The 22,358-nt window shown below is 36.4% G+C and overlaps 1 protein-coding gene across 1 annotated transcript in view; it reads left to right on the top strand.

Moving 5' to 3' along the window:
- Window positions 1-22,358, top strand: part of LOC121449752 (zinc finger protein 208-like) — a 163,917-nt gene that overhangs the window by 23,557 nt on the left and 118,002 nt on the right. The window contains exons 4-5 of the mRNA XM_041654436.1: window positions 18,334-18,411; window positions 18,496-19,566. Coding sequence (XP_041510370.1) covers window positions 18,334-18,411; window positions 18,496-19,566 — 1,149 coding nt within the window. The remainder of the gene's footprint in view (window positions 1-18,333; window positions 18,412-18,495; window positions 19,567-22,358) is intronic.

Here is a 22,358-nt window from a genome sequence, read left to right as displayed (position 1 = left end):
AATTCAAGGTTAATAAAGCATTATGTAATCTATTTCTGGGGGTATTTTCAGTCCCTTTCTGTTTGTTCAGCATATCCTTTATAGTACGATTTGATCTTTCTATAACTGCCTGACCTGTAGGATTATTTGGTATACCTGTAATGTGTTTTATATTATAATAATCAAAAAAGCGTTTCATTTTCTTAGATACATATGCTGGACCATTATCTGTCTTTATTTGCGCAGGTATACCCATGATGGCCATAACTTCCAATAAATGAGTGATTACTGAATCAGCCTTTTCTGAGCTCAGGGCAGTAGCCCATTGAAAACCTGAATACGTGTCTATGGTGTGGTGTACATATTTTAATTTGCCAAATTCTGCAATGTGGAACACATCCATCTGCCAGATTTCATTCCTTTGGGTGCCCTTTGGATTAGCCCCTGCAGGCAGTGGCGTTTGGTTATAGAAAGAGCAAGTAGGGCATTTCTTTACAATCTCCTTAGCTTGTTGCCATGTAATTGAAAACTCTTTCTTCAAACCTTTGCTATTAACATGATGTTTTATATGAAATTCAGAGGCTTGTAGCACACTACCAATCAATAATTGATCAATTTCTGCATTACCTTGTGCTAGAGGACCTGGCAGACCCGTATGGGATCGGATGTGTGTTATGTACATAGGGCAAAGCCTGTTCCTGATCAAATCTTGAACCTGGAGGAACAATGAGGTTAGTTCAGTATCATCAGGTATAAATTCAGCAGTTTCAATATGTAAAATAACTCTTTCTGCGTATTGTGAATCTGTAACTATATTAATAGGTTCTTTAAAATCCCTTAGCACCATAAGAATGGCATATAATTCCGCCTTCTGGACAGAAGTATATGGACTTTGTTCCACCTTATCCAAGTCTTCTGATTTGTAACCTGCCTTCCCTGATTTATTGGCATCAGTATAGAATGTACGGGCTCCAGTTATTGGAGCATCACGGATGATTCGAGGAAGAATCCAAGAAGTTCTCTTTATGAAGTTAAGCCGCTTGCTTTTTGGATAGTTGTTATTAATGTCTCCCAAAAAATTAGCACAAGCTCTTTGCCATGGTTCATTATCTTCCCATAATTTCTTTAGTTCATCAGCAGTGAAAGGCACTATAATTTCTGCTGGGTCTATGTCTGCTAGTTGACGAAGTCTCAGCTTGCCTTTTATAATTAACTCAGAGACTTTTTCCACATAAGTTTTCAGTTTCTTACTTGGTTTATGTGGTAAAAAGATCCATTCCAAAATAATATCATCTCTCTGCATTAAAATTCCTGTAGGAGAAATTTTTGATGTTAGTATGACGAGAATACAATTGAGCTCTGGATTCACCCTGTCCACATGTGCCTGTTGTAATTTTTCCTCAATCATTGTCAGTTCCTTTTCTGCTTCAGCTGTTAATTCTCTGGAACTGTTTAAATCTTTATCACCATCCAAGGTTTTGTTCAAATGAATTATTAGATCAGGTGTTATTCCAATAGCTGGTCGTAGACTGGAAATGTCTCCTAACAGTCTTTGAAAGTCATTAAGAGTCCGTAGGCGATCTCTCCTAATTTGTGCTTTTTGTGTCTTAATTTTTTGCAAACCTATTTTATAACCTAAGTAATTAACAGAATCTCCCTTCTGAATCTTTTCAGGAGCTATTTGCAATCCCCATTTAGGTAAAAGTATCTTTATTTCTTCAAACAGTCTGTTCAAGGTATCCATGTTTGAATCGGATAACAAGATGTCGTCCATGTAATGGTATACTATAGATTTGGGAAATTTCTTGCGTATTATTTGCAATGGTTGGTTCACAAAATATTGGCACAGGGAGGGGCTATTTAACATACCCTGGGGGAGAATGGTCCAGTGGTACCTCCTCGAAGGTTGAGAATTGTTATAAGTAGGCACTGTGAAGGCAAATTTTTCTCTATCTTCTTTTTGCAAAGGTATAGTGAAAAAACAATCCTTTAAATCAATAACTATGAGAGGCCATCCTTTTGGTAATAAAGAGGGCAAAGGAATTCCAGATTGCAGAGGGCCCATAGGTTGAATAACCTTGTTGATGGCCCTGAGATCTGTCACCATTCTCCATTTACCTGATTTTTTCTTAACCACAAATACAGGAGAATTCCAAGGGCTGGTAGATTCTTCTATATGTCCAGCATCTAATTGTTCTTGTACCAGCTGTTCTAAAGCCTGTAACTTTTCCTCAGCTAAAGGCCATTGCTTTGTCCATATTGGTTTCTCAGTCAACCATTTTAGAGGCAAGGCTGTTGGTATCTCTGAAGGGACATCAATTGCTTGTTCTTGTACACCCCGAATGGCCAGTTTTCTCCGTTTATAATATCTTTTAATATTATTCTCAGAAATATAGGCTCTAGATTTAGCAGGAATGTTAATTTTGGTATTCCATTGTTGTAATAGGTCACGGCCCCATAAATTCATTGCGATATTGGCTACATATGGCTTTAATTTTGCTATTTGTCCCTCTGGCCCTATACATTCAACCCATCTCGTGCTCTGCCTTACTCGAGATAGGGTTCCAATTCCCAGGAGCTGAACATTTACATTCTGAAGAGGCCAATACGGATGCCAAGATTCTGGGGTAATGATACTTACATCAGCACCTGTGTCCAGCAGGCCAGTAATAAAAATGCCATTTACACACACTCTCAGTTTAGGTCTTTGATCATTTATAGAAGTTTGTCAAAACACACGTAACTTATCTTTCTGATCATTATTGCTTGTAACAGTAGGCATGGGGCTTCCTAATTGTCCTGATGAGGCACGTTCTCTGCACAAACTGGATATGACTGAACCATGTTTGCCATGGGGGCCTGTGAGGCCCCCCCTCCCATGTTTCCCGACTGTATCAGGTTGCCTTGTCTATCTCTTGTAGACCTGCATTCATTCGTCCAATGTCTGCCTTTTCCACATCTTCTACATAAACCTGAAGGCTGAGTCCTCCTATTTCTGTTATTTCTAGAAGACACATTATTATTATTATTTCTGAAAGATGCATTATTATTATAATTATTATTATTATTATTTCTGAAAACCCGTTGTCTACAATTCCTTTTCATATGACCCATTTTGCCACAATTAAAACATTTGGTATTCTGGTGTCTCCTTTTACCATTGGAAATTGCTTCTTCTACCCATGCTTCAGTGTCATAATCAAATGTATCAACATTGAGTGTATGCAAGACCCATTCTTCCAAAGGCGCTGATCTGAGCTTTAAAGGCCCCAAAATCCTTTTGCATTCCACATTTGCATTTTCATAAGCCAAAGACTCAATCATTATACGTCTTGCTTCTGGGTCAGATATTCCTATTTGTACAGCCTTTGTTAATCTTTGTAAAAAGTCACTAAAGGGTTCTCTCTGACCCTGTTTAACTCTGACAAATGATTCCATTCTCTGTCCTGGGTCTTGTACCCTGTCCCAAGCCCTTAAGGCTGCTGTAGTACACATGGAGAGTGTGTTTTCATCCAAATTAGCTTGTTCCTGAGGATCGGAAAAGAGCCCTTCACCTAGAATTTGATCTAGGGAAATGTCAATTCCCTTCGCTTTTTCCTGCTGTTCTAAGAGTCTAGCCTCTTGCCTGAATAAGCATTTCCATTTCAATTGCGGTCCACTCTCGAGTACTGCAGAGCTCAGCTGGAGCCAGTCCGAGGGGGTTGCTCTGCTTGTCGTGGCCCAAGATCTTAGCATCTCTTTAACAAAAGAGGCTTGCATCCCAAAAGTCATGACAGCCTGTTTTATTTCCTTGAGATCATTCATACGCACAGGCTCCCATGTATCCTCCTTGATGACCCTAGGGTTTTTGGAACCAATCACCTTCTCTGTTGTTATTATTGGAAAGGCAGGTAGAGCTGTAGGTAGAGCTTTGTGGAAATTGTCCCGGAGAGACTTACCCACAGATGTAGTTAAAATTTTCCTTTCTACCCTTTGCTCTTCCTCATCAGAATTTAGAAATTCCTCAATCTTTTCAATTCTATTCACCATTGCCTTCTGCAATGTCTGAATCTCCTGTCCAGAATTATGTTCCAAAGCCTTCATTGAGGATTCTAAAGTATGAAGTTTGTCCGTTAGAGATAACATCTCATCTTTGGACATAATTTTTATGGCATAAACCGTGCCTTCTTGTATTGACAATCTTTCCGTCAATCTGTCATAAGCTTTAGACAAAATCCGATTGTCACATTCAGCAGTTTTGATTCTCTCAGTTAATGTTTCATTTCCTACAGAAAGGGACTGAATCTTATGGTCCAGATCAGCTGTTCCCTCTTCCATAGTAATGAATTTCTCCTTAACATCAGCCTGAAGAACTTCAACCTGATTCTTGAGAAGATTGTTATCAGCCTGGAGAACTTCAAACTGATTCTCGAAAAGATTGTTATCAGTCTGGAGAACTTCAACCTGATTCTTGAGAAGATTGTTATCAGCCTGGAGAACTTCAAACTGATTCTTGAGAAGATTGTTATCAGCCTGGAGAACTTCAAACTGATTCTTGAGAAGATTGTTGTCATTTTTTTTTCAGTTTTATCAAGACCTACTTGTCAGTTTTTGACTTAATCCATGGAAAAGCAGGATCCTATTTGAAAGACCTTTACTACATCCACATTCTGTAGTAAAATACTTTAGTTTTTTTTAATAGCCACTTACTTTTTTTTTTCTTTTTAACTTTAAGGCATTACTGTTAAAAGGAAAAAAAACTGCACAGGGGTCTGGAGAAATGGCTTAGAAATTAAGAACAACTGCTCTTGAAATGGACCTAGGTTCAAGTCCCAGCACCCACATGGCTGCTCATCATCATCCATGAGTGCAGTTCTAGGTGATCCAATACCATCTTCTGTATTTGCTGGGTACACTAGCACGTGGTTCATAAACAAATGCAGGCAAACCATTAACACAAATAAAATGAGAATAGTAAAAATAGATGAATCTTTACTATCATCCATCATAGGATGTGATATAGTGAAGAGACAGTTTCTGGGTTAGGACAAAATTTTTGCAAGCAGTATATTATAAGAGTTAATATCTAGAGCACAAATAAAAAACATTTCCAGTGAAATAAAAACAGACAAGTAAAAATGAAAAACAGATCTGTATAAATGTTTATCCAAAGGTAAATAAATGGCTGATAAACTTACAGAAAAAGCTGTCCAGTGTTACCTATTTTGGAGAAATTAACTAAAAAGTACAGTAAAATATTACTATGCATCCACTAGAATGACTATGAAAGAATTCTATGAATTTTTTAAAAAAGACAATACACTCTTCAAATTGTTTCTTATAACAGAAATAGAAGGAATATTAAAAATTCAATTAATAAGAACATATTTATCCTGAGTAACTTATTGTGATGTAGTCCTCATACTCGTCTTGTGTTCTTGAAACTGATGTAACCCTGTATTTTAGGTGTGAGTAAGTTTTTGATAAAAGATGATCTAAGCCATGGATGACCAACCTAATCTACTGCCTTTACTTATCATTTATCAATTTACCCACAATGTTTTTCAGAAGTTTTTTAGGTCTTAGAATTCAGTCTCTTTACAACCCACCACACAAGGTTGTCAGCTGTTCCATGGTCTTTCCCACTGATGTAATTGGACCCATTTGCCATAAGAATCTCTTCATCCTTTTTGGGTATAGCAGTTCTACCTCTTACTACACACCTGACTTGGGGCAAATATTCAATCGACAACAGTGTAGACATGCCTATTGTAATCTTTATAACTCATGTTTCTCCAGCCACTGTCTTGTACAGCAATGATTTCCCATGAGGGTAGAGGCTCTTGACTGATGATTCACACTGTCATTGTCTGGAACTGCACATGAAATATCTGCCTCCCACTCACATTCCTTATTTAGGCCTGTGTATTTACAGTTTAAATTTGTCCTAGTTCACTTTGTCTGTCATGCTTCCTCACACAGATTTTTAGTATAGACTGTAATTTAGAGTATGTCTTTTAGAATAATGCTATTCAAGAACAAACCGTGTTTTATGATGATTTGATGTATTCTTAGAATACATAAAGAGCTTTGTACCTTGGCACTTGATAAACTGTTTTCTTACATGATAGGACATCTTGACATTTGAGGATGTGTCAATAGACTTCTCTCAAGATGAGTGGGATTGCCTGGACTTTGCTCAGAGGGCTTTGTACAGAGATGTCATGTTGGAGACCTACAGTAATATGCTCTCTGTCGGTGAGACTTGTATTTTATGATTCCTTTTTATTCATAATTGTTTCATATAAGTGTGTTTTACAGCTATGCCAAATTATCTCCCTGACTTTGACATGCTTATTTAATAAAATTTGAAGTGCATCATATAGAACAGAATGCTTTTTGAAACTTTACTTTGTTAATATTTGTCTGATTCTTGGAGATGACCGTGATCATTCAAACTATTATAATATATTTCACTTTCAGACACCCCATAGATTATATAGATTAGCAAATTTATGACTCAGTAGTTTCAATAGAAATCTCAAAAAGAACACAGGATATAGAATATTAATAAAAATGAGTTTGAATATTTTAAAATTTTAGAAGAGAACATTTAGAAAATTATATGGTGAATTTTACATTATTTGTCTTCTTATATAATCACTATGATGATGTACTAGAAACCCATGTGTTTTACTGTTATCCCGTGATAAGGTCATATGTCTGTTACAACATGCAGGTATTTCAGTGTCGAAACCAAACCTGATCTGTTGTCTTGAACAAAGCAAAGAGCCCTGGAATATGAACATTAGAGAAAAAGAAGGCAATGAACAAGGTAAGCTAAAAAGAAGCATTGGCATTTGTGGGAATCCTAAGACTTGGAGAAATTCACCACTGCAGTGGGGCTTGCAAAAATCTTTAATGAAACCGACATAAAAATTTATATAGAATAATTATCAAAAAATATTTTCCAGGTGTTTTTCACATAAAAATGTAAAAATAAACTCAAATTATGGTACAAAGAGAAAGAAAGATGATTTGTTGCCATATTCTTAACTGTCATAAGGCCATAAATGAACAATACTGAAAGGAAAAAAAATCATTATAATAAAATAAAACTTTCCCAGTGTATGAAAGAGTATTTCTCTGCACTGGTTCAAATCTACTTGTATGCTCTCATGATAGTATTACATGGTTTTCATTGTTGTGTAATATAACACAAAATCAGAAAATATAACTTTTATAGTGGTACTCATTTTGGGAGATGGTATTATTTTTTCTTTGCTTTAAATTCTACAGGATTTAAAAGTAACTTCTTCTATTTTTGTAAATGTATCATTTAGAATCATGAATTGTTTAGAAACATACATATTATTCATCTATTTTAAAATAATCTACAATCTCTGTATATTAAAATTTATAATATGTTAATTTCCATATAAAATTTGTGTATTCTCTTGTTTTTCTTTGTGATGTATTCTGCAATTCATTTTCTTTAGAGAAGAAAATTTATGTATAGATAATCTATTATTTTCAATATTTGTATTAATTATTTTTGAATACCCTACAATGTCATTTGATTATATTCAATCCTCAAACACCTCCTACATTGCCTTTTTTCCAGACAACTTTGCTGTTTTTCTCTTTTTCTTTTATACTCAAAGGGCTTTGAGCCTTGCCTACAATATAATCAAACTTTCAGGAGGTGAACATCCTTAAAACAAATTTTATTCCTTTTCTCTAAGCATCTATCAGATGATATAAGCATCTCACAAAGGAGTGGGTCTCCATGTCCTTTCACCCTTTCTTCACTGGAGTTTTATCTAGCTTGAGCTTTTTCATGTCTGATGCATTCTGTCCTAATCCCTTGAGCTCACATGTACAGCTGTCATGTTGTGTGAAGGAAGCATGGTTTTCATGTAGTAATTTATCACTTTTTTCCTTTAACATTTATAATTGTTCTGTCCTGAATTAGCTCTGCACGTTATAGAGAACAGGTTTGATATAAACATCCTACTTAGATTTAATTTTTTAATTGATTTTTACAGAAATCTACATTTTTCTCTGCTCCCCTCCTTTTCTCTCCCCTCCAATTCAAACCCTCCCAAGGTACTCAAACTCCCAATTTTCTCAGGTGATCTTTTCTTTTTCTACTTCCCATGTAGATTAGAATGTTTTCTTGTTTTCTGCACCATGACAACTTGTGGGTCACCTTTTAGATGTCAAGTTCTATGAGAAGCTATAGAAATGAAAGCGTAGAGATGCAATCATTTGTGTTAAAGCAATTAGAAATCAAGTATTATTATTTTTCCCCATTTTTTTATTGCGAAAAGAAGAAAAAAAACATAAACAAAAAACAAGTTTCCACCTCCTCCCAGCCTCCCATTTCCCTTCCCCTCCTCCCACCCTTCTCCCCCTCCTCCCACCCTTCTCCCCCTCCTCCCACCCTTCTCCCCCTCCCCCCACTCCTCTCCCCCTCCCTCTCCAGTCCACAGAGCAGTCCGGGTTCCCTGCCCTGTGTTAAGTCCTAGGTCCTCCCCCCTCCGTCAATATCTAGGAAGGTGAACATCCAAACTGGCTAGGCTCCCACAAAGCCAGCACATTAAGTAGGATCAAAACCCCCTGCCATTGTCCTTGGTGTCTCATCAGCCCTCATTGTTCGCCATGTTCAGAGGGTCCGGTTTTATCCCATGCTTTTTCGGTAACAGTCCAGCTGGCCTTGGTGAGCTCCCAATAGATCAGCTCCACTGTCTCAGTGGGTGGGTGCACCCCTCGTGGTCCCGAATTCTTTGCTCATGTTCTCCCTCCTCTGCTCCTCCTTGGGACCTTGGGAGCTCAGTCCAGTGCTCCTGTGTGGGTCTCTGTCTCTATCTCTATCCATCACCAGATGAAGATTCTATGATGATATGCAAGATATTCGTCAGTATTGCTCTAGGATAGGGTCATTTCAGGTTCCCAATCTTCAGCTGCCCAAGGAACTAACTGGGAACCTCATCTTGGGCTCTAGGGAGCCCCTCTAGGGTCAAGTCTCTTGCCCACCCTAAAGTGGCTCCCTTAACTAAGAATTGTGGTTCCTGCTCCCCTATCCACCTTTCCTTTATCCCAATTCTCCTGTTTCCCAGGTCCCCCCTCCTTCCCTTCTACCTTTTCTCTCCCCATCTCCGGAGCCTTACCCCCATCCCACCCCACCCCCAAGATCCCATTTTCTCCCCGGAAATTTGGTCTACTTCCCTTAGCCAAGAGGACAACTATATGTTTTTCCTTGGGTTCACCTTCTTACTTAGCTTCTTTAGGTTCACCTATTGTAGACTCCGTGACCCTTATTTATGGCTAGAAACCAATTATGAGTGAGTACATCCCATATTTTTCTTTTTGGGTCTGGGACACCTCACTCAGGATAGTGTTTTCTATTTCCATCCATTTGCATGCAAAATTCGAGAAGTCATTGTTTTTTACCGCAGCGTAGTACTCTAGCGTGTATATATTCCATACTTTCTTCATCCATTCTTCCATTGAAGGGCATCTAGGTTGTTTCCAGGTTCTGGCTATTACAAATAATACTGCTATGAACATAGTTGAACAAATGCTTTTGTCATTTGATAGAGCATCTCTTGGGTATATTCCCAAGAGTGGTATTGCTGGGTCCAGGGGTAAGTTGATCCCGAATTTCCTGAGAAACCGAAACACTGACTTCCACAGTGGTTGCACAAGATTGCATTCCCACCAGCAATGGATGAGGGTACCCGTTCCTCCACAGCCTCTCCAGCAAAGGTTATCCTTGGTGTTTTTGACTTTAGCCATTCTGACAGGTGTAAGATGATATCTCAAAGTTGTTTTGATTTGCATTTCCCTAATTGCTAAGGAAGTTGAGCACGACCTTAAGTGTCTTTTGGCCATTTGAACTTCTTCTGTTGAGAATTCTCTGTTCAGTTCAGTGCCCCATTTTTTAATTGGGTTAATTAGCATTTTAAAGTCTAGTTTCTTGAGTTCTCTATATATTTTGGAGATCAGACCTTTGTCTGTTGCGGGGTTGGTGAAGATCTTCTCCCAGTCAGTAGGTTGCCTTTGTGTCTTAGTGACCATGTCCTTTGCTTTACAGAAGCTTCTCAGTTTAAGTAGGTCCCATTTATTCAATGTTGCCCTTAATGTCTGTGCTTCTGGGGTTATACATAGGAAGCGATCTCCTGTGCCCATCTGTTGTAGGGTATTTCCCACTTTCTCTTCTATCAGGTTCAGTGTGTTCGGACTGATATTGAGGTCTTTAATCCATTTGGTCTTGAGTTTTGTGCACGGTGAGAGATATAGGTCTATTTACATTCTTCTACAGGTTGACATCCAGTTGTGCCAGCACCATTTGTTGAAGATGCTTTCTTTCTTCCATTGTATACTTTTAGCTCTTTTATCGAAAATGAGGTGTTTATAGGTTTGTGGGATAAAATCCGGGTCTTCTATACGATTCCATTGGTCGACTTCTCTGTTTTTATGCCAGTACCACACTGTTTTCATTACTGTAGCTCTGTAATAGAGTTTGAAGTCAGGGATGGTAATGCCTCCAGAAGATCCTTTATTGTATAGGATTGTTTTGGCTATCCTGGGTTTTTTGTTTTTCCATATAAAGTTGATTATTGTCCTCTCCAGATCTGTGAAGAATTTTGATGGGGTCTTGATGGGGATTGCATTGAATCTATTAATTGCCTTTGGTAGAATTGCCATTTTTACTATGTTGATCCTCCCAATCCAAGAGCAAGGGAGGTCCATCCATTTTTTGGTATCCTCTTCAATTTCTTTCTTCAATGCCTTAAAGTTCTTGTCAAATAGATCTTTCACTTCCTTGGTTAGATTTACCCCAAGATATTTTATGCTGTTTGTGGCTATCGTGAATGGTGAAGCTTCTCTGATTTCCCTCTCTGCTTCCATATCCTTTGTGTATAAGAGGGCGACTGATTTTTTGGAATTGATCTTGTATCCTGCCACATTACTAAAGCTGTTTATCAGCTGTATAAGTTCTTTGGTGGAGTTTTGGTGGTCGCTTATGTACACTATCATATCATCTGCAAATAACGAAAGTTTAACTTCTTCCTTTCCAATTCGAATCCCCTTGATCCCATTATGTTGTCTTATTGCTATTGCTAGAACTTCAAGCACTATCTTGAAGAGGTATGGCGAGAGTGGACAGCCTTGCCGTGTTCCTGAGTTAAGTGGGATGGCTTTGAGTTTCTCTCCGTTTAATTTGATGTTAGCTGTCGGCTTGCTGTATATAGCTTTTATTATATTTAGGTATGACCCTTGTATCCCTAATCTCTCCAAGACTTTTAACATAAATGGATGTTGAATTTTGTCAAATGCTTTTTCAGCATCTAATGAAATGATCATATGGTTTTATTCTTTCAGTTTATTTATATGATGGATTACATTGATAGATTTTCGTATGTTGAACCAGCCCTGCATCTGAGGAATGAAGCCTACTTGATCATAATGGATAATTTTTCGGATGTGTTCTTGGATTCGATTTGCCAGTATTTTGTTGAGGATTTTTGCGTCGATATTCATGAGTGAGATTGGCCTGTAGTTCTCTTTCCTCGTTGAGTCTTTGAGTGGTTTTGTTATCAGAGTAATTGTGGCTTCATAAAAGGAATTTGGTAATGACCCTTCTGTTTCTATATTGTGGAATACATTAAGGAGTATAGGTATTAGGTCTTCTTGGAAGTTCTGGTAGAATTCTGCATTGAAACCATCTGGTCCTGGGCTTTTTTTTGGTAGGGAGGTTTTTGATAACAGCTTCTAATTCTTCGCGACTTACAGGTCTGTTTAGATTGTTCATCTGGTCCTGGTTTAGTTTTGGTAAATGGTATTTATCTAAAAAAGCGTCCATTTCTTTTACATTTTCCAGTTTTGTGGCATACAGGCTTTTGTAGTAAGATCTAATGACTCTCTGAATTTCCTCTGTGTCTGTGGTTATGTCCCCCTTTTCATTTCTGATCTTATTAATTTGCGTGTTCTCTCTCTGTCGTTTGATTAGTTTGGATAGGGGTTTATCAATCTTGTTGATTTTCTCCAGGAACCAGCTTTTTGTTTCATTGATTCTTTGGATTGTTTTCTGTGTTTCTATTTTGTTGATTTCAGCCCTCAGTTTTATTATTTCCAGTCTTCTACTCCTCCTAGGTGAGTCTGCTTCTTTTTTTCTAGAGCTTTCAAGTGGGCTGTTAAGTCTCCAATATGTGCTTTCTCTGTTTTCTTTAGGTGGGCACTTAGTGCTATGAACTTTCCTCTTAGGACTGCTTTCATAGTGTCCCATAAGTTCGAGTATGTTGTTTCTTTATTTTCATTGAATTCAAGGAAGACTTTAATTTCTTTCTTTATTTCTTCCTTAATCCAGGTATGGTTCAGTAGTTGACTGTTCAGTTTCCATGAGTTTGTAGGCTTTCTGGGGGTAGCATTGTTGTTGAATTCTAACTTTAATCCATGGTGATCTGATAAGACACAGGTGGTTACTAATATTTTTTTGTAACTGTGTAAGTTAGCTTTGTTACCAAGTATGTGGTCAATTTTCGAGAAGGTTCCGTGAGCTGCAGAGAAGAAGGTATATTCTTTCCTCTTTGGGTGGAATAATCTATAGATGTCTGTTAAGTCCATTTGCTTCATTACTTCCATTAATTCTCTAATTTCTCTGTTAGGTTTCTGTCTGATTGACCTGTCCATTGGTGAGAGAGGAGTGTTGAAGTCTCCTACTGTTAGTGTGTGCGGTTTGATGGCTGCCTTGAGTTTTAGTAATGTTTCTTTTACGTACGTGGGTGCTTTTATATTAGGGGCATAGATATTCAGGATTGAGACTTCTTCCTGATGAATTGTTCCTGTTATGAGTATAAAATGTCCCTCTCCATCTCTTCTGATTGATTTAAGTTTGAAGTCAACTTTGTTAGAAATTAGTATGGCCACACCTGCTTGTTTCTTAGGTCCATTTGCTTGATAAGCCTTTTCCCAGCCCTTTACTCTGAGTAGGTGCCTGTCTTTGTGGTTGAGGTGTGTTTCTTGTAGACAGCAGAATGTTGGATCCTGTTTTCTTATCCAATCTCTTAGCCTGTGCCTTTTTATAGGTGAGTTGAGCCCATTGATATTAAGTGATATTAATGACCAGTGGTTGTTAACTCCGGTCACTTTTTTAGTAGTAGGGTTTGTGTGTTTTCCTTCTTTGATTTGCGCTGGTGAAGAGTCTCTAGATGTCTGAGTTATTGTGGTCATTGTTGGACTCCTTGGTTAGTTATTTTCCTTCTATTATTTTCTGTAAGGCTGGATTTGTGGCTACGTATTGTTTAAATTTGTTTTTATCCTGGAAAATTTTGTTTTCTCCATTTATCGTGAATGATAGTTTGGCTGGATATAGTAGTCTGGGCTTGCATCCGTGGTCTCTTAGTTTTTGGAGAACATCTATCCAGGACCTTCTGGCTTTCATGGTTTCCATAGAGAAGTCAGGTGTAAGTCTGATAGGTTTACCTTTATAAGTAACTTGGCCTTTTTCCTTTGCGGCTCTTAATATTCTTTCTTTATTCTGTATATTTTGTGTTTTGATTATTATATGGTGAGGGGATGTTTTCTTTTGATCCAGCCTATTTGGTGTTCTGTATGCTTTTTGAACCTTCATAGGTACATCTGTCTTCAGGTTGGGAAAGTTTTCTTCTATAATTTTATTAAGTATATTTTCTGTACCGTTGAGCTGCACTTCTTCTCCTTCTTCTACTCCAATTATTCTTAGGTTTGGTCTTTTTATTGTGTCCCATATTTCCTGAATGTTTTGTGATGAGAGTTTGTTGGACTTGCTGTTTTCTTTGATCAGAGTGTTTATTTTCTCTATGTTATCCTCAGAATCTGAGATTCTTTCTTCTATCTCTTGTATTCTGCTGGTTATACTTGATTCTGTAGTCTCTATTCGTTTACCTAGATTTTCCATGTCCAGCCGGCCCTCTGTTTGTGTTTTCTTCTTTGCCTCCATTTCAGTTTTCAAGTCATAAACGGTTTCCTTTATCTGCTTGATTGTTTTTCCTTGGTTTCCTAGGGTATCATTCACTGATTTACTCAATTCCTCGAACTTTCTATTATACTTCTCATCCATTTCTATAAGGGCGTTTTTTATATGCTGTTTAAGGGTGTCAATCACTTTCATGAAGTCAGTTTTTTCTACTTCTTCTTGATTAAGGTGTTCATGTCCTCCTGTTGTTGGGTCACTGGCTGCTGGTGGTTTTGTGTTGTTTTTCAGATTGTTGGGAGAATTCCTGCATTGGCTTCTGCCCATCTCTTCCTCCCAATACTCCCCTTTGGATCTTCTTTTACAGGATCAGGTCTTCTTGCCCACTGATGTACCTTCCCAGTGATGTCATTCCCCAGAGATGTTTCTCCACAATGATGTTTCACTCGGTGCCCAGATCGAAACTCCGCGCTGTTTGCTTAGCTCGCGAACCTCAAGTATTATTTTGATAGTACATTCAAGCACTAGAATTGTGGAAGTTGGTGTTACTTGGTATCTTTCAACAATTCATCTCCAGTTAGCATGAATACTGTTCATACCATTCTACAAAGTAAAAGCAGGAGATCACTGTGAAATTCTTCTCAAAAGGAAAGTGACACTGATACCTAAACCACTTATATGCTCAAAAAGTACATGAATGATATGACAATTTCCTCATGAACATATATACAAAAATCCTCAAGAAAATATTTGAAAACTGAATCTAAAGCTGGGCGATGGTGGCGCACGCCTTTAATCCCAGCACTCGGGAGGCAGAGGCAGGGGATCTCTGTGAGTTCGAGACCAGCCTGGTCTACAAAAGCTAGTTCCAGGATAGACTCCAAAGCTACAGAGAAACCCTGTCTCAAAAACCAAAAAAAAAAAAAAAAACAACTGAATCTAAGAACATTCAAAATATCATTTACCATAGGATTTACATAAAACATATAGGGATGTATCAACAAATGAGAGCCAATGAATGTAATCTACCAGATAAAGAAATTAAAAATCAAATTTTAGATGTTCATCATGAGAAATATTAACCACCCTTCATGATAAAAGTTCTGAAGAAACAAGTGAAATGGGACAAACTTCAAAATAAAACATGCAATTTATAGCAATCCTATGAACCAAATCAAACTAACTTGTGGGAAATTCAAATCTTTCCAGTAAAATAGGGAACAATAAAGGATATTTGAATTCTTAATATGTATTTAAGAGAGTATTTGAAATTTTCTCGAAACATAATAAAATTATGATGATCAAAAGGTGATTAATAGGAAAGAATAAAAGCAAATAAAATTTATATGCAGATGATATGATTTTATAAATAAAAGACAAAGAATCCCACAAGAAAAATTCTACAACTGAGAAACATTCCAATAAAATTGAGGCAGTTTAAAATAAAATAACAGATATAAGAGAACATACGGAGATCGAGGGGATTTAAATCAGAAAGGAAGCAGTCAAACTTTCGTTATTTACAGATGATATGATAGTGTACATTAGTGACCCCAAAAACTCTACAAAAGAACTCTTTCAGCTGATAAACACATTCAGTGATGTGACAGGTTACAAGATCTCCTCAAAAAAATCATTAGCCCTCCTATACACAAAGGATAGGGAAGCAGAGAGGGAAATCGGAGAAACATCACCTTTTACGATAGCCACAAACAGCACAAAGTGTCTAGGGATAACTCTAACAAAGGAAGTGAAAGATCTATTTGACGAGAACTTTAAGGCATTGAGAAAGAAATAGAAGAGGAAATCAGATAATGGAAGGATCACCCATGCTCTTGGATGGGTAGGATCAGCTTAGTAAAAATGGCAATTCTGCCACAGGCAATCTATAAATTCAATGCAATCCCCATTAAAATCCCAACAAAATTCATCACAGACCTCGAGAGGACAATGATCAATCTTATTTGGATATTTAAATGACCCAGGATAGCCACAACAATCTTATACCATAAAGGACCTTCTGGAGGCATTACCGTCCCTGACTTCAAACTCTATTACAGAGCTACAGTAATGAAAAGAGCTCGGTACGGGCATAAAAGCAGAGAAGTTGACCAATAGAATAGAATAGAAAACCCAGATATTAACCTACAACTTAGGAACACCTGATTTTTGACAAAGGAGCTAAAACTATACAATGGAAGAAAGAAAGCATCTTCAACAAATGGTGCTGGCATAACTGGATGTCAACCTGTAGAAGAATGAAAATAGATCCATATCATTCACCATGCAGAAAATTCAAGTCCAAATGGATTTACGACCTCAATATTAATTTGAACACACTGAACTTGATAGAAGAGAAAGTAGGAAGTAGTCTACAACACATGGGTACAGGAAACCACTTCCTACGTTTAACCCCAGTAGCACAGACATTAAGGGCAACATTGAATAAATGTGACCTCCTAAAACTGAGAAGCTTCTGTAAAGCAAAGGACACTGTCATCAAGACAAAAAGGCAACCTACTGATTGGGAGAAGAACTTCACCAACCCTGCAACAAACATAGGTCTTATCTCCAAAATATATAAAGAACTAAAGAAACTAGACTTTAATATGTGTAGAAAAAAGAGAAAAATATGATTACAATGATATGATCATTTTTAAGAATTTCTGAAGTCTGAAAAGTTATTAATCCCTTGAAGTGGTTTACATGGTTGTCTGGGAACCAATTAGTAATAACTGTTTCCTGCTGTTCATGTCTTCTTTCTTTATTAATTAATAATCTGTCTTCTTTAAATATTATTCTGTTTGCTCACGTTAAGTGTTTGAAGAGATGAGATTTTTCTATAAAAATACAATTTCATAACAAATATTATTTTTATACTTGGGCTTTGTAATAGTTACTTTTCAATTTCTGTGATAAAGCACTACGATAAAGACAATGCACAGAAGGAAGATCAATGATGATGAATCAGAAGGAGTAGTTTATAGGGAGCTGGAACAGCAGTGAGAGGTCCCATATAGAAGCCCCATATGAATCAGAGACCTTATTAGTGGCAGCAGAAGACTTTAGAGATCTCAAATCAAGACTCTAGGAATGTAGACTTTCCATTAATTTGATATCTCTTAATCCTACGAATAAATATACACCATCTTCAGGCTATGTATTCAGATGTCTGAATATATGGGGTCATTTTACTCAAACCAGTATAGTCTTATTTATTATTCCGAAAATTATGTTTGAAAATCTCGAGGTAATATAATTTCAACCCTGCCATTTTATATATTCTTTATTATTTATTTATTTTTTATTTTTTATTAATAATTTCTGCCTCCTCCCTACCTCCCATTTCCTTCCTCCTCCCTCCACTCATCTCCCCTTCCCTCTCCAGTCCAAAGAGCAGTCAGGGTTCCCTGCCCTGTGGGAAGTCCAAGGTCCTTTCCCTTCCATCCAGGTCTAGGAAGGTGAGCATCCAAACAGGCTCAAGGTAATATATCCTGCCACTTTATTTATTCTTTAGTGTATGTTATGAAAGATGTTATATCATTTGCCTTGAGAATATTGTTTCATAAGAATAAATAATAATCATGAGGTTTTTATGCCACATAGTATAATTAAATATTTCCTATTTTCCAGGTCTATATTCCCATCAAACACAAGACCTATTTGCACTGGAGAATACACAGGATTCAGTCCTGAAGCTGGTATCTGGAATATCAGTAAGTTTTAACCTAGAAACCTTGTACTTAAGAATATTTTAAAAATTTGGTGATCAGAGCAAAAAGAAAGGTTTATGTTATACTTGAAATAATTTTTACTCACCAGCCATCCTGGATAAATTTGGCAAAATAGGTCAGGAATCTTTACCTTATTGTGGATGGTGTCACATTAGATCTCATACATTTACAGAAGTTTCTTTTCTAAACAAATACACTTAAAGTCCTAACATATAGTTTTATCTACAAAGAAAGTTGAAAAATCTGAACACTGAATGATACGTGTTACATCAAGCATTCTCAAGATTTCCCACAAATACTAATTATAGTTGTGACATAGTAAGCAATTTAGATCCACATGAGAAGGTTTTTCTCAATAAAATCAGACTGAAAATACATCATAGATAGCTGTTTTACTTGGGAAAATTCTTACACAGGTACTGATGCTATTAAGCTGTTTTCTAAGTGTTTTAGGAAGAATAGGTACCAGAACCCTCAGTTGACAAAAAAAAATGCCAAAAACACTACATGGCAGTACATATTTTCTCAGTATTTAAATACATAGTAGAAGGCTATTATTCCTGAGAAATGTACAGAGACTTTTTATTGTAACACACACCATTTTTTTTGTTCCAGTATGACCAGAAACAAGTGAAGCCTTATATAAACAATCAAAATGAAGAGAGACAATGCAACTATAAGAAGTGTGGGAAGAGCTTCAACAGATATTCCTGCCTCACTAGTCATAAGAGAATTAATTCCAAAGAGAAGGCATATAAATTTGAAAACTATGATAAATCATTTTCCTATCATGCAAGTCCTCAAGCTCTCCAAAGAATCCCTTTTGGTGACAAACCTTACAGTTGTAAAGAATGTGGGAATTCTTTTACCCGTGTCTCAACACTGAAACAACATCACACTATCCATACTGGTGAGAAACCTTACAGATGTCAAGAATGTGGCAAATCATTTACTCGTCATACACATCTTCAAGATCACCCCAGGATTCACACTGGTGAGAAACCTTACAGATGTCAAGAATGTGGTAAGTGTTTTACCACTGCCTCAAACCTACACATCCATCACATAATTCATATTGGTGAGAAACCTTACAGATGTCAAGAATGTGGCAAGCCCTTTAACCATGTCTCAACACTTCACAGACATCACAGACTTCATACTGGTGAGAAACCTTACAGATGTCAAGAATGTGGAAAGTCATTTACTCGTCATGCAAATCTTCAAGCTCACCACAGAATCCATACTGGTGAGAAACCTTACAGATGTCAAGAATGTGGCAAGTCCTTTAACCTGGTGTCAAATCTTCACAAACATTGCAGAATCCATACTGGTGAGAAACCTTACAGATGTAAAGCATGTGGTAAGTCCTTTAACGATGTCTCAACACTTTCCAGACATAACAGAGTCCATACTGGTGAGAAACCTTACAGATGTCAAGAATGTGGCAAGTCCTTTAACCAGGTGTCAAATCTTCACAAACATTGCAGAATCCATACTGGTGAGAAACCTTACAGATGTACAGACTGTGGCAAGTCCTTTAACGATGTCTCAACACTTTCCAGACATCACAGAATCCATACTGGTGAGAAACCTTACAGATGTCAAGAATGTGGCAAGTCCTTTACCCATGTCTCAACACTTCACAAACATAACAGAATCCATACTGGTGAGAAACATTACAGATGTCAAGAGTGTGGCAAATTATTTACCCCTTTCTCATCACTTCATAGACATCACAAACTTTATACTGGTGAGAAACCTTACAGATGTCAAGAATGTAGGAAGTCCTTTACTTTTCATGCAAATCTTCAAGCTCATTGCAGTATCCATATTGGTGAGAAACTTTACACATGTCAGGAATGTGGCAAGTTCTTCACTACATGCTCAAGTCTTAGAAGGCATCAGAAAATTCATGTAATGGGCACACCTCTTAAAACTTCTTAGTTTAACTCACAGTAATATGGTTTACCTGTCTTTATATACTGAACAAATTATTTCAAAGACTCAAATCCTTAAATTACTTTCCAAGCTTAGTCAGTAATTATCTGGCACTACAATTCTAATAAATTTAAAAACATTGTGTCAAGGTTTAAATATTATAATCATGAAACATTCATAATAAAATTAATTAATTATGCACTATTTTGGGAGATGTAACCATTCAAATATAAAATATTATCAATAAGTAAATATCTGCAGTAGGAATGAATTAAGCAATAACATTCCCTGACTGTATATCAAGGTAATGTGTTAAAGAACCAGCCAAAATCACACTATTCCAGATTTTGATGCATATTTTAGATCTTGGAATATGGTTGTTTAGGTAATGTGATTATATTCTACATAAACATTATTTTCCTGTAATTATTTGTGATTTCATATTAATAACTGCTCATTTTTAACTTCATGTATTTTCTTTCTTTGCAATAAAAATGTTAAATATTTTAGACATTTTTCATCTTTTTGTTTTGATAGTTTATACTTTAATTGCATGATAACATTAATGTGAGCTGTTCTGTAGATAATAGTAACAATATCAATTTGTCATAACAGAGAAGTATATTTTTCCTGGGACATGTATATACTGTGAATATGTATTACTGTGATGACATAATAGGAAGCAAATGGACAAAAGCTAAGTAAGAGATATATTCAGGTCTTACAAGGAGATAGTGGATGTATGAGGAGGAATTGAGGAAGGCATGTTGCCACCAGAAATGGAGGAAGCTGGATGTGTGGTAGGTTTTAGAACATAGCATAAAAATACATGGATTAATTAAACTTATGAGAGCTAGTTGGAAAGGAACTTGGAATTTTGATCTGGCTTGCCCTTGCTCAGCTCTCATGAATCACTGAGTTCCTAATTACACATTTCCCGGTGTGTGCTGAAAACAGTGCTTCTTTCTAGTCCTACATCACCTTTGACTCTTCACATCTCTTATAATTCTGTTCTGAACCATCCTTTGAATTGCAGGGAGGGGATGATATTGAAACGACACTTAAAGCTGAACATCTTCTTATTGTCTGCACTGTGATTGCAGGTTGTCTCTCTTTTAGCAGTAAACATATGCAGGTAATTTCTATGATGGAGGCTTAGCGATGCAGTAGTTGCTGGTAAAAGATAGGAAATGAGGAATAATTTTAAGCCTTAAGCTTGTATCAGAATAATAGTAGCAGGTGGCACTTTCTAACTTTGGTAATTCTTCTAGAACAAACATGAATTTTCCTCAAATAATTGTACAAACTAGAAGCAGAAGGAACAGTGTGACATTCTTTTCATGAGAACACTTACCTTAATACCTAAGCCACATAAAATTTAGCAAAAGTGATTGATATAACACATTTAGCTTTTTGAGGCAATTCCACATTGATTTCATTCCGCATCATCAAAATGTTAACTCTCAAATATTTGAATAAATTATTATCTTTTCTTCAGATATACACCAATATTTGTTATTCTTTATCAATATTGTTATTTTTCTTAGTCATTCTGATATGGGGAAGAGATTTCAAAGGATAATTAATTTTTATTTCTCTGATTGCTAAGCTTGTTGAACTTTAGAAAATACCTCTCAAACAGATTTATAATTTTTTGAGATTTCTGTTTAGGTTTATGTCTAGTTTTAATGCTAGTGGCATTTTTGTTTTTGTTTGCTTCTTTGATACTCTCTCTGTTTTGGTGTATAACCATATAGTTCTAGGTATGTTCTACAATCAATATCAGATGTTAGCTTGTAATGTTGTTTTCCTAATCTTAACACAGTCACTTTTTTTGAATGTTAGTAATCTGCTATCAATAATGGCAGTTAATTTTATGAAGTCGTATTTGTCACTACTTGGTCTTAAACGCTATGATCTAAGGATCTTTGCCAGAAAGTCCTCTCCTTTGCTTACTGTGAACTCCGTGATTATTCTGTCTTTATAAGAGAACATTGTAAAAACCAACTTTACTTTCTTTGAATTTTTCACATCATTAAATTATTTTTGTAAACTAAGCTAATGCATACATGAGATTAAATTAACCTCTTCGACAATAAATGCTAAATACAGTAGAGAGATAAAACATGATATGCAATGGTGTTTTTAGTACTGACTGTTATTGGTAGTGTCAAGGGGGTTCATTGACAAGTCCTTATGAAATTATTTAACGACTTCAAGACAGTATCCCCCAAACCTTTCCCTTCTGATGCTCCTTGTTCTGATGTTCCTTGTTTTCTTCAATAAAATGACAGAATAAAGACCTTTATAAGGACAAATACATTGATAGGGAAAACGACAATTTTATAAGACAACCTTCAGGAAGGCATAGATTAAGACTCATATAAAGGACAGATATTATAAAATGGATGACATCAGGTGAGTGAATTAGACTATTTAAATCTGGGGTTGCTACTGGCCAAAGGACAAAAGGGAGAAGTGATTACCTCTTTTGGTCTATAAGATACCAATAGGTGAGTCTGATTATAGTATTAATATATTTAAACTGGAATATTTTGGTGTCCTATATGAGGACTCTAAATTTCAATAAATATTTCTAGTAAAGATAAGGCATCTCCCTAGAAGAGAGTTTGGCAAGAAAGTATGAGCCAGAATTTGAGGGTTAATATATCAAAATCTTCTTTAAGATATGACATGCATTCATACATCCAATTCCGCATGTTGCTGAAAATATTTATATATATGTAATTATATATATATATATACAT

Source organism: Microtus oregoni, unplaced genomic scaffold (genome assembly GCF_018167655.1).
Source record: "Microtus oregoni isolate MIOR12 unplaced genomic scaffold, Mior012 000006F_ref0000085, whole genome shotgun sequence".
Taxonomy (NCBI): Eukaryota; Metazoa; Chordata; class Mammalia; order Rodentia; family Cricetidae; genus Microtus; species Microtus oregoni.
The sequence above is the reverse complement of the archived record's forward strand: the minus strand, read 5'-3'. Positions and strand labels throughout refer to the sequence as shown.